Here is an 18227-nt window from a genome sequence, read left to right as displayed (position 1 = left end):
CTGACAGATTTCTTCATTTTGCTTTTTTTTGCCATGCATACATTTTATTTTAGGTTACCAAACACATAGAACACAGATAAAACACAGAAAACACAGAGAAAAAAAACCCAAAAGTAAATACAACAAATGTTTTTAAATCAGGATTTCATTTATTAAAAGAAAAAAAAAACTATCCAAACCAACCTGGCTCTATGTTAAAAAGTAATTACCCCTAAACCTAATAACTGCTTGTGCCACGTTTGACGTTTGAAGTGCTTGCTATAACCTGAAATGGGTCTTTTACAGCGCTTTGATGGAATATTGGCCCACGTTTCTTTGAAGAATTGTTTTTAAGTAACATTTAAGGTTTTTTTCAAGCATGAAGGGCCTGTTTAAGATCATGTCACAGCATCTCAATCAGATTGAATGCATACTTGAGCTGTGCCACTGTCAATGCTTTATTTTGTTTTTTGGAGCCATTCAGAGGTGGAATTGCCAGTGTACTTTAGATCATCATCCTGCTGCATAACTCAAGCAAACCTAAATAGGTAGTTCAGGTTTTTTGAAGTGACATCCTGTAAAGTTATCAGTAATAGTTTCCTTACTTACAATAGAAAGATGCCTTATTAGCATTAGCTTAGTGAAAATGAAAAGAAATCATTAGAGTGATGGATGGCAATGGTTAGTCAGACATACAGTCCATGTCAGCTTCCACAGTGTTTGTGTGCGGGTTATGTGCTGTGCTGGGCCCTGCTGTGTTTTTGCTTTTTCTTTTTTTTTCCTTAGGGTGTGATGGGCAGGTGCTCCTGCACAGGTGTTCCTCATTCTGACAGCAATCAGCTGGGTTTTTAAGGAGTGGAGAACCAAGGGAAGGTATCAGCCCGTTGTGTTCACCTAGTGGTAAAAAGGCTCGTCCCCTGCTCTAATGCAGTTTGTTTTTTCCCAGGAAACTAATCGTTTCGTTGTTTTCCCCTGTTCTACAGATCCTGCCCAGTTGGGGTTCTCATGGAGTAACCTGCGCCTGCCTGTCCCCGAGTCGTGTTTTAAGGAGAGTGGAAACCCAGAAACGCGACGCCTTCAAACTCATGGTTCTTGCTCTCTACCTCCAAGCCCATCCTCTCAAGGAGAACCGTCGGACCCAACTCAGAGGAGCATTCACCGGCCTGTTCACCCTCCATTGTTCGCCTCAAGTCACAGCGGAGATTTTTCCCAGCAGAAGAAAGGACAGTTTTTCTAACTGGAGATCACAGGAACTAGTCGGCTCACTGCCTGCCAACCGCAGATGCTGTGGGGAAGGACTTATTCCCCCTACCTCCTTACCCAGACTCTCACTCAGTAAGTCCATCTAACAAATCACTAACAGCAAGATTTTCTTTTTCCCCCTGAGTCTGGACCTGTCTAAATGAGTTTTTTTTGCCTGGCTAGATAACTCCAGTATTAACCCGCTTATCCAGTTCCTGGTTCCCGTTCATCCTAGCATCTACTGCTTGAAAATAAACTCTTTCAAAACTTTCTCTTTGCCTCTTGTGGTTGTGTGGTATCAGAGTCTAAACCAGCATTATGACAGTCCAATGTTTTCTCCATTTGCATATAATGTCTCTCACCATGGTTTGCTAAAATCCCAAAACCTTAGAAGTGGCTTTGTACCATAAACGTTTCCAAATTGAAATCACTGATCAATGTACAAAGGGTGCAATTACTTATTTACATGTCTGGTTTGGATAGTAGTTTTTGTTTTTTTTCTTCCCATGTAGTAAACACATTTTAAATTCATTTTAAGGATACATACAGAAATAAATGACTCAAAAAAATAATTACTGGGCAGAAATGTAGCTGGACATATAAATTGGAGTGCCATTGAATGCAACAAAAATATTTATTCAAAAATGTATCAATTGGTCAGTTATGAAAATATATTTATGTTCATCAACTATTTATCTGTTTACTATTACACATTTTTTTAAAATTTAAACCACAAATTTTCATATCGGACTTCTTCTTAAACTCTGTATATAATACAAGTGAGTTTAATTTTTATCAGCCCTTTTATATAATTTCTTTTTTGTTTTTATTACCACCCAAATATATTAAACTTTTTTTTTTTCTCATGATGTTTTTCAGATTATTTTACTGTCCTTTCATCCCTTAAGAATGATTCTTTTCCCGGATATACCTACCTAACGGATTTCCCTGAGCCCATTTATTTCGGTATAATTTATGGTTGCTGTATTTTCTTTTCCATCTCAACATGCAGCTGGGAATGTAAAAATGAATGGGGCGGGACACAGACAAAGGGGGCGGTCTTTGAAACAGCATCACCGCTTCAGCTTCTCTCCTAATGGCTGAGGTCAAGCCACTGGGAAGTAGGTGCTGAGTCTCATTATGGCTGCCTGGTTCTGAAAAGGAGCTAGCAGAAATGGCTAACTTCTATCATGTTGTTGAATTTGGTGGTAGATGCCTCAGTGACAAACTGTATTCCCAACCTAACCAGGGGGGACATATTTCAAGAACTTCAACGTTAAATTTTTAAACATTTTTAATGATATTTCTTAAAAATATTCAGCTATACATTTTTTGAAATAAAACCTGGTAAATATGACATAATATTCATCTTATTAATCTTTTTAAAGTAAACTGTCATTCGAGGAAAATTTTATATAGTGCCAATTCACAACACATGCCTCAAGGCACTTTACAATGTCAAAATCATAGAACACAACAGAAAATATATCAGCGCTTAAAAAAAAGGACAGTGTAATAAAAACTAATATATTTTTGAGGATAAAAACATATTTTAAACAATGGAAGCAGGAAAATCCATTATTTTTCATTAACTTACCACTAACTGTGGTACATTTGTGAACATACCACAGTTAAGTGCTACCAGGATCTGCGTACAAGAACTGGTCGGTATGGACGCTGTTACTGAGTGAAGAACACTCAAAAAATGTCAATGTCAGTGAGGTCTTTAAAATTAAATCTGGGGAGGAACAGATTTCTAAGAAGCTATTTAATAGGAAAGTGTATTTTCTAAAACATTTTGAGATATGTCTGTGTTGGCTCTGGGTCAGTTTACCCTTTCACCAATTCAACTCCTGATTTTTCTACCTACTCTGCCATTTCTTCCCTTCCTACTTCCATTTAGTACTATTGAACAAACACTTTTATACCCATGCACTTGAACTATTCTATAAAATGTTTATTCTTTTTACAGGTACATATTTTGGTGAATTAGGGAGATAGACAATAATGTTCAAATTACATTTATAATTAAATGAAATTGCTTATTAATTTCTGAAAACTGTTACACCCTCTTTCAATTTTCTTTGGTGTTGATCTTCATTTACGATAGTGACTCATGACAGATTGCGACCCCTGATCAAACCAAAATAAATATAAGTGACTCACTGCTGTTATTGATTATTTTAGTAATATAGTCAAATTTCCTTACAGTAGACCTAAAGCAGAATATAGAAATAAAACTAGAAGGCCAAATATATCAACCTGAGTTTTTCTTTGATCGTAATTGTGGACCAATGACAATAAAAACGTATTCTAATTGCTGTTACTTGTGTTGCAGTAATAAGTATGGGAACTTAATATATTAGCTGATGCTAGAGTCTTGAGAGGGACGTATGACAAAGATTAGTATCAGATATTTTACATAAGTCATTACCATTTTTCCCCTTTTGGCAATGCTTTAAAGCAGCCGTGATGCTTTTCCCTCTGTTTAAGAGTATGGCAATCAAAGGTGTCTGGATGAGAGTTACAGGGGTTGGACAATGAAACTGAAACACCTGGTTTTAGACCACAATAATTTATTAGTATGGTGTAGGGCCTCCTTTTGCGGCCAATACAGCGTCAATTCGTCTTGGGAATGACATATACAAGTCCTGCACAGTGGTCAGAGGGATTTTAAGCCATTCTTCTTGCAGGATAGTGGCCAGGTCACTACGTGATACTGGTGGAGGAAAACGTTTCCTGATTCACTCCTCCAAAACACCCCAAAGTGGCTCAATAATATTTAGATCTGGTGACTGTGCAGGCCATGGGAGATGTTCAACTTCACTTTCATGTTCATCAAACCAATCTTTCACCAGTCTTGCTGTGTGTATTGGTGCATTGTCATCCTGATACACGGCACTGCCTTCAGGATACAATGTTTGAACCATCGGATGCACATGGTCCTCAAGAATGGTTTGGTAGTCCTTGGCAGTGACGCGCCCATCTAGCACAAGTATTGGGCCAAGGGAATGCCATGATATGGCAGCCCAAACCATCACTGATCCACCCCCATGCTTCACTCTGGGCATGCAACAGTCTGGGTGGTACGCTTCTTTGGGACTTCTCCACACCGTAACTCTCCCGGATGTGGGGAAAACAGTAAAGGTGGACACATCAGAGAACAATACATGTTTCATATTGTCCACAGCCCAAGATTTGCGCTCCTTGCACCATTGAAACCGACGTTTGGCATTGGCATGAGTGACCAAAGGTTTGGCTATAGCAGCCCAGCCGTGTATATTGACCCTGTGGAGCTCCCGACGGACAGTTCTGGTGGAAACAGGAGAGTTGAGGTGCACATTTAATTTTGCCGTGATTTGGGCAGCCATGGTTTTATGTTTTTTGGATACAATCCGGGTTAGCACCCGAACATCCCCTTCAGACAGCTTCCTCTTGCATCTACAGTTAATCCTGTTGGATGTGGTTCGTCCTTCTTGGTGGTATGCTGACATTACCCTGGATACCGTGGCTCTTGATACATCACAAAGACTTGCTGTCTTGGTCACAGATGTGCCAGCAAGACGTGCACCAACAATTTGTCCTCTTTTGAACTCTGGTATGTTACCCATAATGTTGTGTGCATTTCAATATTTTGAGCAAAACTGTGCTCTTACCCTGCTAATTGAACCTTCACACTCTGCTCTTACTGGTGCAATGTGCAATCAATGAAGACTGGCTACCAGGCTGGTCCAATTTAACCATGAAACCTCCCACACTAAAATGACAGGTGTTTCACTTTCATTGTCCAAACACCCGTATCTATCTGTTTTTCACCTCATATCCATACTTCTAGGGTTTGCTGTCAGGATTTAGTGACATTTATCTGTTTTAATACGTCCATGCCTGCAAATCCGGAGACTAAAAAAACAGTTCATATGGGATTATTCCTTTTTTGTTAAAAGCATTTTTCACGAGAGTTTGTCTCAAAATATCATATTTATCATAAAGGGCACACCACCTAGCTTTTGCAACTTTAGGACACTGTATGTATGTTATCATTGTGTTCTCCATTTGATTCAGTGCTGTCACAGAACAGCCATATTAATCTCCTGCAAGGAATCGACATTACAGGGGTTGTCAGGACAACCAGCCATGATTCAGGGAGCCTCAGATAGGCCTCCACCTTGGGCTAGAAGCCTTAGCTATGAAACTGAGCAGATGCTGGCACTGTCAGCCAATCACAGGTGAGACAGAGGAAAAGATGACATCATAGGCAAATGAGGGCAAATGCGGAAACTATAGTGGTTGTCGTCTCCACCTGCTTACAAACCCATTAACCATCATGAACTGATGTAAAATATAAGTGATTTTTACCTTTCAAGTCGCAAATGATCCACATCGTGTATGAACATTATAGAATGAAAAACTTAAAAAGATTATATGTTTGAGATTCAAGCCAGAAACTTGAGCATAAGGTTTAGACTTCAGATGTGCTGTTCAAAGATTTCTGGCCAATTCTGTAGCTTTTGTAAAGGTTTGACCTGCCAATACCGATTGTACCAAATTGCCATTTCTCTTTAAGAACAAGAATTAATCAAAAATATTTCTTTCTAGCCTTCCTACTGAGAGAAGCCAATAATTAATAAAATATAATATATATTTGGAGAAGAAGTGACTTCCCACTACATGTGTGAGAGTAGTAGCTGTAAGCTTTAAGCTAAAAGCTTTTTTAATTTAAAACAAAGGCAAATTGACTTGGTGCTAATGTTGTAAATGGTAATGTCACATATTAGCAGTTAGCCTAATTATTATAATACAAAATACTAACTGTAAACAGTAGGCTCTGTGTATATTCGCTAAAGTGTATAGACCCTTACCTTACCTCTCAGAAAATAGTTTGCTTTTAAGCAGCGTCGTATTCTGTGCCTCCTCTGACTTCACTGAATGCCCCTCACTTATATTGAAACTAGCTGACTTAGACATTTCTTTGCACAGTAACAACTTCCACACTGCCGAATTGTGTAGATAGTGTGACCTGATAGTGCTTACCTGCAGTTTGTTCACTAATCTGATTAAAAAAAATATTTGAGTTTTGTGCCGTCTGCTAACAGGTCCAATTTATCAGTTCATATCCAGTCTCGACCCTTCAAATTGTTGCTATTTCACAGTTTTTTAAATGAGAAACAATTTTCGGTTTTTTGGAAGGTTTTTGAAGTTATTTAGAGATGCGTCATTATTTTAAAATAGATCAACAGCAATAGCAGAGCCTGTCACAACCACAAAACAAGAAACAGGCCAAATATTCTAAAGCGTTTTTAACCATTGTGTTTATGTCTTTCTTAAAAACCAGTAGAAGTTCTATCTATTTCAGGATGTTTTTACTGCATGATCAGACTCATCTTTCTTTATCTTTAGATACACATTTACGTTATCAACCTGTTAAAAAAAAGTTGACAAAAGAAAAGACAGGCTTACTTTTTGGCAAGAGTCATAACTTCAGTGCAAAAGAAAAAAAATACATACCACATGCTCCACATAAAGCCAGGGCACATTATTTCGAAGAAAACAAACTCTTAGCAAGAAAGACCCTAATACCCGATAATTATCGTGTGTGATGTGAAAATTGTATGTGACAATGTTTATGTTGTTTGCTTCCACACTTGTCCTTTTGTGTACACACAAAATTAATACTTGACATTAAACCAACATCCTAAAAGATTGTCTAATAGCAGCATAGGTTGGTGTGTATATTGCTCTTTAAACCATTTAAGGTAATAAATGTGTAATAAACTGAATGTCTTAAAGGTTTTTGTAACATTTTACACACAAAATAAATTTTTTATTATTCTTCTCCAAATACTTTAATTATTAGGAGGTTAGTGTAACAAAGCTCTACAAGTAACCCTACTTTCCCCAGTTTCTGACTCATAGGTTTGATCTGTTAAACAGAAAACCAACTGCGTCTGCCCGTTGGCTGCCTCCTCCCCTAGACCTGCTGCCTGCATTAATATTCAGCCCTTCAGCCAATCACCCAAGCTGGGTGGATGACATCATGGGCTAGGGAACAGTGAACAGCCAGTGAAGCATCCAGCCTGCCGAACAAGCTTTGCTTTTAGGGTCAGGAACTGGTCTGACAAGAGAATGGCAGTCCTGCCTTTAAACCGTCAATAGGACTGTACGGCTGACGATGAATCCACCAGGACCCCAGGCCCAAAGGCAAGACATTGAGCAGGATAATGTGAAGACATATTTCAGGTAATTCCCTCTCTGTGTAATTCAATAAGGGATGTGGAAGGGGAGGCAGAGGAGAGCTGAGGAGGAGGGGTGAGGCTGTGTATGTAGGGTTTGCTTTTTCCTTTTTCTTCCTGCACTCTGCATTCTGGCCTGCTAACCAGGCAGCTGTTTCCTCAGCAGTCCTTCTCATCACTCAGGCTGAGATAGAAATTGATGGCCCCATTGGATGAGCTGGATGCATTTTATATCATCTCACACTGTCCCCTGCATCGCATCACCTCTGTGTACACTCCTTTACACTTCCTAAATGCATCTTTATTGATGGGGAACTGTTAGAATCAATGGTGGCATTTGGACAAGCCTTGTGTGTGTGTGTGTGTGTGTCTGTGTGTGTGTCTGTATGAAATGCAGCAGCTGCAGTGGCTACACTGAAGCAAGATAGAAGCAATGCTATTTTAAGAGCTGGCAGATAGATCAGAGATATATGCTGATGTGGATGGGGTGGTGATGGATGGTTTATATGGCGATGGATGCTCTTTTGTTAGCTCTGCACCGCCTCTGGTAAGAGATGGACACACACTCGATCAGAGACGTGCCTCCATGTCCTCGCTTCAAACATGGTAGTGTGCAGCAGCTTCATGGCGGCTTTAGTGACAGAGAGATATACAACATCTGGTCACCTGACTTTACAGGGGATTGGAGTGGGGCTGGGGGTAGGTTCTGTGAAAACCAACCTGATCTATCTTGGATTCTTCCACGGCCCTCATCAGCAGAGAAGGATGGAGGAGCTAACTGCAGAGCAAACTGATTGCAGCTTCTGTTGCAGTGGTTGATTCCTGGCTGGCGTACAGGGAGTGGGAGATTCCTCGCCCAGGAAGCGCAGTCATCCTGAGCAGGAGCAGGGCTGGATGGGAGACCTGTTGTCTAGTGTGAAGACGAAAATTAGGGAGTCATGTCTGTGACTGAGAGTGGGCCAGATGATCAGAGGGGAATTGGGGGATGGGTTACTGAAGGTGCTGCTCCCTTTGAACATTGATCTACGTTACAATTCTCCAAGAGACTTTGCCCTCTAAGCATCATTCTCCTGCTAATACTTATCACTATAAAGTGGAAACAAGCTATTTGCATACTCTGTATAAAAAGACACAAAGCTATATGTTTCTCTCACTGTCTGACATTAAATCTGACTGAACCTTTCCTGTTTTAGGTCAATTAGAATTACCACAATTATTTAGATTTACTAAATGCCAGAATAATGAGAGATTATTTTTTGCAGCATTATTCATTAACTCGTTTAAATTCAGAAGTTTGCCTGCAAGTTTACAAGATTAATATGCCTTTAAACAATTTCTGAAAGCTCACATGATGATTTCATAGCTTCTTAGACATTTGAGATAAATGGAGGCACATCTGTGAATGTGTTTTAAGGCAAAACCTGAAACACACTGCTTCCTTGTCTGACATAATGGAAAAATCTGAAGAAATCAGCCAAATTATGAGGAAGAGGTATAATTTCATGAAGATGCCACGTCCATCTGTTCAATCAATTACATGTAAAAAAACGGCAATGTCCAACCATCATACTGTTTAGACAGGAGACGGGATGTGTGTCCCAGAGATAAACATGTTTTGGTGTGAACTGTATGTATCAACCCCAAAACAAAAGCAAAAGACATTGTGGACATGCTTGCTGAAGGTGCTAAGAGAGTGTTACTATCAACTGTGAAATTAGTGCTGCACCAACATGGGCTGAGAGGCCACTCAGCAAGAAAGAAGCCATTACAAAAAAAATATATAAAAAGCAAGATTTTAGGTTGCGAATGTACTCATGTACACCAGTTTTTTTTTGGGAGAAATATCTAGTTCTCTGAAACTAAAATTGAAGAGTTTGGCTTTTAACATCACTGTTACATTTGGAGGATAAAGAGGAGAAGCTTGCAAGGCAACGGGTTTAGCAGCATCATGTTATGTGGGTGTCTTGCTGTGCACAAAATACATGACACCATGAAAAAAAGGTAATTATTGTGAATATAGAAAGAAAATATGTGTAAAAATGTGTATGTGTTCAATAATTCTCTAAAAGATTATGGATTATTTTGGAATATAGCAAATAGAAATATTAAATTAGTCTTCCTAACTGACCTAAAACAGAAAAGGTTTAGTCTAAATTATTATCAGACAATGACAAACAAAAAGGTTTTGTGATTTTTCTTTTTTTATATAGTGCATGCACATGCCTGGATTACATTTTATCTATTGAGTCTAATATGATTTTGAAAAATAATGAAGTAATATCTACATACTTTGCTTTACCCAGCTCTGAGACTGACAGTGAAGCAGCCACAGCATTTGTGCCAATCTAATGAAGGATTTCAATCAGAAGACAAATAGAGAATCAGTCTAAGTTGTGATATACTGTTATATCGCAGAGCTTAAGCATCCTGCTGTTCAGCGGATCTGTAAAACTGTTGCTGGATAATCAGTCTCGATTGCTCTTCTGCTAAGCTTCGCACTTGTCCTGCGATGCTCCATATGTCACTTTCATGATATACTCATCACACCTACCTATAGAATCTGTCACATGCAAATGGACTTTTTTACCACTAGTAAATGGTTGTCATTCTACATACATTCTGTAAGTTAAATGTGCCTCCTTTGTGTGCACAAAAATAAAACAGAAAAAGTTCAAATTTGACCCAACTCACATGAACTGTGTATATATGAAAATACAGGTACAGTAGCAGCCCCCATTATAGTGCTTGTAGTGAAAATAGAGCATTTTATTGTGGCTTAGCTTTTCATGCTAAGGTTTTAATGGCTTATGGTTTAAAGAAAGTTAATGTAAAACAAAGACAAACTTAAAAAAACTAATTATTTATTTATTATTTCTACAGTTATTTTATAAATAATTTTTATAGTTTGTCAGAAATGTATTGTTATTTTACTGCTTGACTAAGACACTAGTTTTGTTTTATTTTATTCTATTATTTCAGCACATGTTGCATGCAGTCTTTAAAACGGTAATTGACCTTAATATATACTCCAGTTGTTAGTTGTTTTTTTTACAAATATATCTGTAGAACAGTGATGAAGGATTTACCATCTAATTAGGTATGTGCCCATATACGATTTTTATGAGATTTAATTAATATACAACATATTATATGCTTTTAGACAAAAATATAGAATAAACACCCATTATATCTAGTGGTAGTTTAAGGTCTTGCTGCAAATCATATTATAATTTTCTGGTGTCCTATCTTGGTAGCTTAGGCTACCAACAGCATGGTGGGTCTGGTTGCCTTGCAGTGTAATGTCAGATTTGATGAAAATTTTGCTTTTTGACTTGATGTAACAACAGACCAGATCCGATTCAAGCAACAAGATAATAAAGAGACAAAGATTACTGTTAGTAGCCAGGGAATGGCATCTCCAGGTCACTTCACCCCTTTGCCAACTAATAGCCCCACTCTATACCCAACAAGGTGTTATCATTTTATCTCTCCCTGCTTCCATTTCGCCACTGTAAACCAACCTTTTTGCAGAGGTGATATTAGCAGCTTAATTAGTAGGACTATCTAGGATATTTCCCAGCCTGCTTAACAGACATACTGCTCGTTGCTTGCCTACTATAGTTTTAATGCAGTGTTACCTTAAGCCTCTAATATTAAATGTGTCATTGTTGATACGATTGTTTCTGAGACATCAGTCTTGTTAACAACGTTATTATTTTATTCAGAAACAATCTCTCTCAATATATTTTGCCCATGCTCTATAAAACGACAAGGCAGGACTTTGTCCACTAAAACAATGTGTGTTTCTTTTTCCGTGTTAGCCTTATTGTCGCCATGAGTAATAGTGTGCTGTTCTGGGCTGTTGCATGTTTTCCACTTGTCACTGTAACCCAACACAAGCAGCTTCTCTTACCTCACCCCAGCTAACAAAAGCAGCAGACACAGTACCTCATCTTGGCCTGCAGCCTGCTAACTGGGCCGCCCTGAAACATGATAGTGGCACACAGAAATACAAGGAGACCTCCATCTGTTGAGGGTCTTGGGTCTGCACGAGCTGTGCTGCTGCTGTTGAACCTTGTTATTGTTTCGGGCTCATGTTGTGGCCCCATGTGCAGGTTGCTCCTGTGTGTGTTTTTAAGGTCACAGTAGTTCTTGCAGTAGGTGTTTCAGAGCTCCAGTCTGTGTGTTGTGGATTAGCATGCAGGATTGGAAGCCATCTGGCCATTTTGTCCTATAGAGGAGGGGGAATAAGCGAGGGAGATGGATGAAGAGAGACAGAGGCAACACTCACACACTGACACATTGACACAGCTCCCTTTGTAATCTCCCTGCTTGATGTCTGTTGCTACTTAGAGCAAGTTTACTTGCATGTGTGACTGCATGTCATTATATGTTGCCTACACTACAAATATCCATATCGCCTCAGACTTATACTGATTTAAGTGACAAACACAAGGACGGGACAAAAAATGTGTTGGGAGCAGGGTTCCAACACAGACTGGAAAACTTTGGAGTCTGATTTTAGTATTGACCAGGTCTGGATAAGTAGGGGAAAAAATAAGGGTGTGAAAAAACAGTTCCATGATTTTTTTTAATCTCATTGTCTAATCTCTTTATCCTTCCTTTCTTACTTGTGTCTTTATTTCCCTCCTCATATACTTATTTCTGTCTTTGTGTTCTTCCTCCCCTCCTTCCTTTCTCCTTTCTTTGTTTTTCATTTCTTTGCTTCCCTTTTTCCACTGTCACTCTCTTCTTTCCTCCCTGTCCTTTTGTTTTTCTTTTCCTTCTTTTTTTCTCCTTGTATGCCTCCTCTCTCTTCTTTGTCACTTTCCCCCTTGTGTCCTTCTATTTCCCTCCTTTCTTCAACTTTGTGTCATTCTTTTCTGTTTTTTTCATCCATTCATCCTCACTTCCTTTTATTTCTCTCTGGTGTATTTCCTTCCTTCCTTCCTGCCTTTTCTTTTTTGTGGTATAGGTGTTTATATATTCAAAGCTTCCTTGCTGTAGAAATATCTGCCATACATGTATAGTGAACTTGTGTAATTACACTTGAAAATTAACATGAAGAAAGAAGATCTCTGGAAAGCTGAGTCTAAATGACATGTAGGAACCCTGTGGGAAGATTCAAGATTTCGGAAAGTATGAAGTGTTAAAACCATCAAAAGACATTCTAGACCTTTAATGAATCAAATATGTTAAAGATGGTCAGAGGACTGCAGTAGGTTGTGTGGAAAAACAATAAGATACAAAATGTAAAAAGTCATTCCTTAGAGAGATGTGAAAAATGATGACTACAAGATGAGCATTTTAAATAAATCAATTTTTTACTAATACCTTTTCTCATCTTCTTACTCTGTCATAAATACATTTAGAGTTTAAAATCCCTGATTCAGTTTAAGATTGAACAAAAACCATAAGAGGCTTATACATCAAAGGTGTTTAAAACCCCAGGTTTTATGCAAACAAATAGATCAGTCATACTTATGTTCAGGGATTTAATTAGCTAAAGCAAAGAGAATTTATTGACCACAAAATCAAACTGAATGTAATCCAGAGCTGTGCTCATGCAGCCTCAGTTCAGTTTCTGCTTCCCATCTACATTCATGTGCAAATGCAGTTTGCGGCAACAACTAACTCTTTGTTTATTCACTTGTTGACACAAAAATGACTCTACAAGATCTGCAGGCTTTTCATGCCCATCCTCTGATCCATTACAATGCCTGTTTTAAACCTTTCAACTCAACTATAAGCAGGTGGACCAGCTGGCGTGGCAGGAGGGAATCCACTCCCCTAACTGTCTCCAGCTGGCTCGCAAACAGGCCCACCAATGCCACAGTAATTAAAACAAAAAATATACCAGGACACCCTAACTCGGATAAAGAGAAATTTATAGCAAATATAAGAGAGCAGGTTGCTCAATATAGGCTAACATGACAAACCGCGATGTTACATTTTAATCTGAATTTCTGCTGGAAAAGTGTTGAACTGGGGGAAAGTTAATTTGTCTATAGAGAGCCTATGGCAGCATTTACATTTAAATACTTATTGGTGCAGTATTTCTTGAATATATTCCATACCATGTACCACGTATTTCTGGCACCCTCTGGTGAATGTGTATAAAAGGCATTAGATAAAGTATTTTTTTATGCAGTAATATAATACCATGCTTGAAACCTCCAAAAATCTATCTTTCATTTGAGTGTATTTTTTCAATGGTGAATAAATCCCTCATTATGACATTAGATATATATTTTTTAATCCCTGGTGCTGCAATTATCTATACCCCAAACAATTCCTATAAAATAAATGTGACAGCTTTACTTTTTAAAAGTTGATTAGCGTTGTTTATGATGGTTTATGAACTTAGAATGACACAACCGGAGTACAGATATGATTTGTGACAGAGGCCTTGTTCTCTTAGCGTCAACCTTTATAATCCAACCAGCTATAGTTGCTCTGGGTCCAGCTAAATACCATCTATTTACAGCTGCAAAAGTCACATAAGTGTTTAGAATAAGATAAAATCATTTTTTAAATAAATATCTATTATTGAACATTTGTTCTGATTTTTTTAATTAAAAAGCTTCTGTTTTAAAATTTTAAAGAAAATTATAAGACTTTTCCAAAAAGAGAGTAAATATATTTTTTTAAAAGAAGCATCCATACTGTCATGATCTGAGGGTATTTGAGTTTTGCTTTGGACCTTGTTCATGATTGTTTTCCATGTAGTGCTTTGGTTCATTTACTTTGAGTTTAGTTTCTTGTTCACATTATTGTGTATGTTTTCTAGGTGTCACTTTTATTCCTTACTTATTATTGTAATCTGTTCATCAGGCATTGTAGTTTATGTTCTGTAAGAACTTCCTTTGGCTAGATTGTTTTATTGCTTCTCTTTTCAGACCATTTATGTTGTTTCCACTCCCTGCCAGCTTGCAATCAGCTTCGTTTGGTCTAGCTGCACTTTGTCAATCAGTCTCCTAACTTCACCTGTATATATACTCCTCGGTTCTGTTCATTCGTCGTTGGATCATTATACTGTCATTTCATCTGCTCTGCTGTCCACTACTGTTTTTGCCAAGCCAAGCCACGCCAAGCGTGTCCAAGCCTTTTTTGTCTCTGCTCCACGTTTTCGTCCACTTCCTTCCTGCAAGTAAATGTTTTTTGGCCAAGCCCTGCAACGACACACCTCAAGCCCGACTCAAGTCGCCCGATGGTGCCAGCACCTACTCCATGTGGTCTTTGCTGTCGTCCGCCAAAGTTACCTTGGCAACGTCTGACGAGCTGGAGGAAAGACTGGAGTGTTTAGCCTGTCAGCTCAGGAGCTTCAGACGGGCATTTGAGGGTCAGCGCAATGCTTCAGCTTCTGTTCCTGAGAGGTTCAAAGATGAAGTACTTCCTAATCCTGTTCCTGAGGTGTTTTGAAGGCGAACTGATTCCTGTTCCTAAGAGGTTTGAAGGCGAACCACTTCTTGTTTCTGAGGGGTTCAAGGACAAATTGCTTCCTGTTCCTGTGGGGATCGAGGATGAATCACTTCCTTTTCCTCTTCTCAAGAAGTTTGAAGACAAACCACTTCCTGTTCCTGAGGGGTTCGCAGGCGAAGCACTTCCTTTTCCTGAAGGGTTCAAAGGCAAACAGCTTCCTGTTCCTGAGAGGTTCGAAGGCGAACGCTTTCTGGTCCTGAGGGATTCGTAGGCGAACCGTTTCTGTTCCTGAGAGGTTCGAAGGCGAACTGTTTCCTGTTCCTGAGAGGTTCGAAGGCGAACCGTTTCCTGTTCCTGAAAGGTTCGAAGGTGAATCACTTCCTCTTCCAACCCTCCATCTTGGGTTTCTCTGTGGCTTCCTCTAGGAGCTCCTCAGGGGTTTTGCCTCAGCCTCTCCCTGCCTCGCCTCTGAGGGTCCTTCCAACGTCATTTCTGCTTCTGCCTCTGAGGGTTTGTCAGAAGCCTCTGTGAGGATCAAGGTGGATCGGCCTCCAGGTCCTTGCCTATGCCACCGTCACAGGCCACCAAGGTCTTTGAGGTACTGGTCCTGTACTGCACCTGAACTCTATGCCCGCACGGAACGACCTCCGGGTCACCCGCCTGAACTCTATGCCCACTGGGGGCGACCTCCGGGCCATCTGCCTGAACTCTTTGCCCGCACAGGATGACCTCCGGGCTGTCCGCCTGAACTCTGTTTTGTGTTTGGCCCACCCTGTTTGAGATGCCTTGTTTTTTGTTTTGGTTCTGGCCCTCCATCCGAGGTGCCCTTTGCCCGGCCAATTTTGATTGTTTTGTTTTCATCAACCTTTTGCCTTCGAGAGAGATGTTCTGTCATGATCTGAGGGTATTTGAGTTTGGTTTTGGACCTTGTACTTTTTTTCTTGGGGTTTTCCACGTGGTGCTTTGGTTCATTTACTTTAAGTTTAGTTTCTTGTTCTCATTATTGTGTATGTTTTCTAGGTGTCACTTTTATTCCTTACTTATTGTATTCTGTTTATCATGCATTGTAGTTTATGTTCTGTTCTGTTTATGAACTTCCTTTGGTTAGATTGTTTTATTGCTTCTCTGTTCAGACCATTTATGTTGTTTCCACTCCCTGCCAGCTTGCAATCAACTTCATTTGGTGTATATGCACTTTGCCAATCAGTCTCCTAGCTTCATCTGTATATATACTCCTCGGTTCTGTTCATTCGTCGCTGGCTCATTATAATGTCATTTCATCTGCTCTGCTGTTGACTACTGTTTTTGCCAAGCCAAGCCAATCCAGTTTCATGTCCAAGCCTTTTTTGTCTCTGCTCCACGTTTTTGTCAACCTCCTGCCTGGCTGTAAGCTTTTGTTCATTTATTAAACCTCTTAGTTTCACCAATCTGCTCCTGCGTGTCTGCATTTGCGTCCTACTCCTGAAACCACTCCAACACACACTTATGGAAAAGTAGGTAATAATGACAGGCATTGCAAATATTGGATGAAGACACAGGTAAATGGTTAAAAATGCATTTTTTTGCCTTTATATTTAAAAAATAGTTAAGCTGAGATCTTTCATATTTTGTGCCAAAGTTATAAAGAGTCTAAAAAGCCATTTTCTAGGCAACTTTTCAAAATGGGAAAGACAATAGGACATGACAATCAATTAGAAAGATGTTTGTCAATACAGAAAAGTCAGGAAATAGATAAAATAAAATAGCTCTTCACCTAAACTAGCCAATGTCCAGTCAGAGCAGTTCTTGAACATTTTAAAACAACTGTAACTGTAACAAAGAAATCTGGATTAGGACTCAAGTGCTTCCTTATCTCCACCAATGGACCGGGTCAATGTTTAGATTAGTCTACCAAGAGACAGAAGGGACAAGATGACTTCTCTGTGGGTGCTTAATTCAGACATTGCTTTTTTCATACACTAAACACATTAAAATGGAAATATGGAAACCTGGAAATGTCCATGTTTGTTTCTGTCAATGAAATCATTGTCACGTGATGAACAGAAGCAGCCATTTAGTCATCTGTTAATTAACCTGACAGTTCATGGCCTTTATAAACACAAGCGAATCACCAAGAAAAATAATGAAAGTATATTGTTAGCACATTAATACCTTCATTAGTCAAGCAGGGGGAAATTTCACACCTGAAAAAAAATAACCTGCTTCAGTTACATAGACTTTTTCTTTCCCTGATAGCTCAAGGTGTCAGAAGGCAATGCATAGTGGAGTTTTGTTAATAACCAATAGTTGTTCTTCATGTATGACAATGTTGGCCACTGTGAATGGTGCTATTCGTAGCATCCATTTACGGAGTTCCTTCAAAAATCTGTAGATATGAAATGTGTGTTTGCGTGTTTGAGGGAATAAATACGCATTAGAGAGCAGCACTAAATATTAAATGACAGAGTGAGCACTCACGCTTCCAAGTCAGGGAGTTTAGGAACAGATGATGCCAGGTAAAATGAGAGGCTATGGGGATTAAGAAGGCCTTGTCTGTGGACAAACCTGTTTTTTTTGTTTTGAATATAGGGAACTTTATACCACAGCCTGTGAATGGTGGATTATTTAATAGGATTCATATCAACCAGGGGGAATTTGTAAGTCAATGTCAATTTGACAAACTAATTAGCTACAGATGTGACATTAATGCAGGTTAATATCAACATGCTACGCTGGGCTCATTAGGGTTGTGCTAATTAATTAGTAATGGACAAAATGTGTTGAGGCTTAACAAGCAATCAAAAGTGCAATATATTAATGTAATTAGAGTGAAATAAAATAAAAAGTATGGACAATCCGGTTTATTGCCACCTAACCTGTTTAATTATGTGATTTTTAGAACCTAAAACAAGCCTTTATTCATTTTAGGAAAAATGTAACTGACAGTTTTTGTCATTTGTGATCAGATTTGTTGTAGACTGATGACAAATCTGCCATCTAAAAAAGCACACTATAACCTAAGATACGTCTCAAACATCAGGATGGTGGCTAATATTGGATTACTCATTTCCGTTTGCAAATGTTTATGCACAGATGCTATGAGGAAATAGAACAATAAAATATTTCATTGGTTTAAACAAATAATTGCAGCTTTCAAGTAATCTAATTTAAGCTTACTGTGAGTCTGAGATCTATTAAATTTGTGAAGGATCCAGTGTGTCTATGTGGATGCATATTTAGAGTGCAAGAGCAGCTATTGCATTCATTTAGCTTTGCCTTTGATATTGTGTAATCATGCTCTAGTTGGCATGTTATTAATGGGTTTTAAGGCTTTTATACCACCACGATTAAAAGATGTCTCTGGTTATTCCCTGA

General features: G+C 38.9%; 2 protein-coding genes across 5 annotated transcripts in view; both read left to right on the top strand.

Moving 5' to 3' along the window:
* Window positions 1-14873, top strand: part of LOC124876180 — a 30859-nt gene extending 15986 nt beyond the window's left edge. Inside the window, exons 3-5 of the mRNA XM_047378748.1 lie at window positions 963-1314; window positions 1405-1516; window positions 14531-14873. Of these exons, the coding sequence (XP_047234704.1) occupies window positions 963-1314; window positions 1405-1516; window positions 14531-14873 (807 nt within the window). The remainder of the gene's footprint in view (window positions 1-962; window positions 1315-1404; window positions 1517-14530) is intronic.
* Window positions 7288-18227, top strand: part of LOC124875948 (serine/threonine-protein kinase PAK 3-like) — a 60191-nt gene continuing 49251 nt past the window's right edge. For all 4 annotated transcript variants that reach the window (XM_047378386.1, XM_047378387.1, XM_047378385.1 and 1 more), the window contains exon 1: window positions 7288-7458. The gene's annotated coding sequence lies outside the window, so the exon portion shown is untranslated. The remainder of the gene's footprint in view (window positions 7459-18227) is intronic.

Source organism: Girardinichthys multiradiatus, chromosome 11 (assembly GCF_021462225.1).
Source record: "Girardinichthys multiradiatus isolate DD_20200921_A chromosome 11, DD_fGirMul_XY1, whole genome shotgun sequence".
In the NCBI taxonomy this organism is placed as follows: domain Eukaryota; kingdom Metazoa; phylum Chordata; class Actinopteri; order Cyprinodontiformes; family Goodeidae; genus Girardinichthys; species Girardinichthys multiradiatus.
The sequence above is the reverse complement of the archived record's forward strand: the minus strand, read 5'-3'. Positions and strand labels throughout refer to the sequence as shown.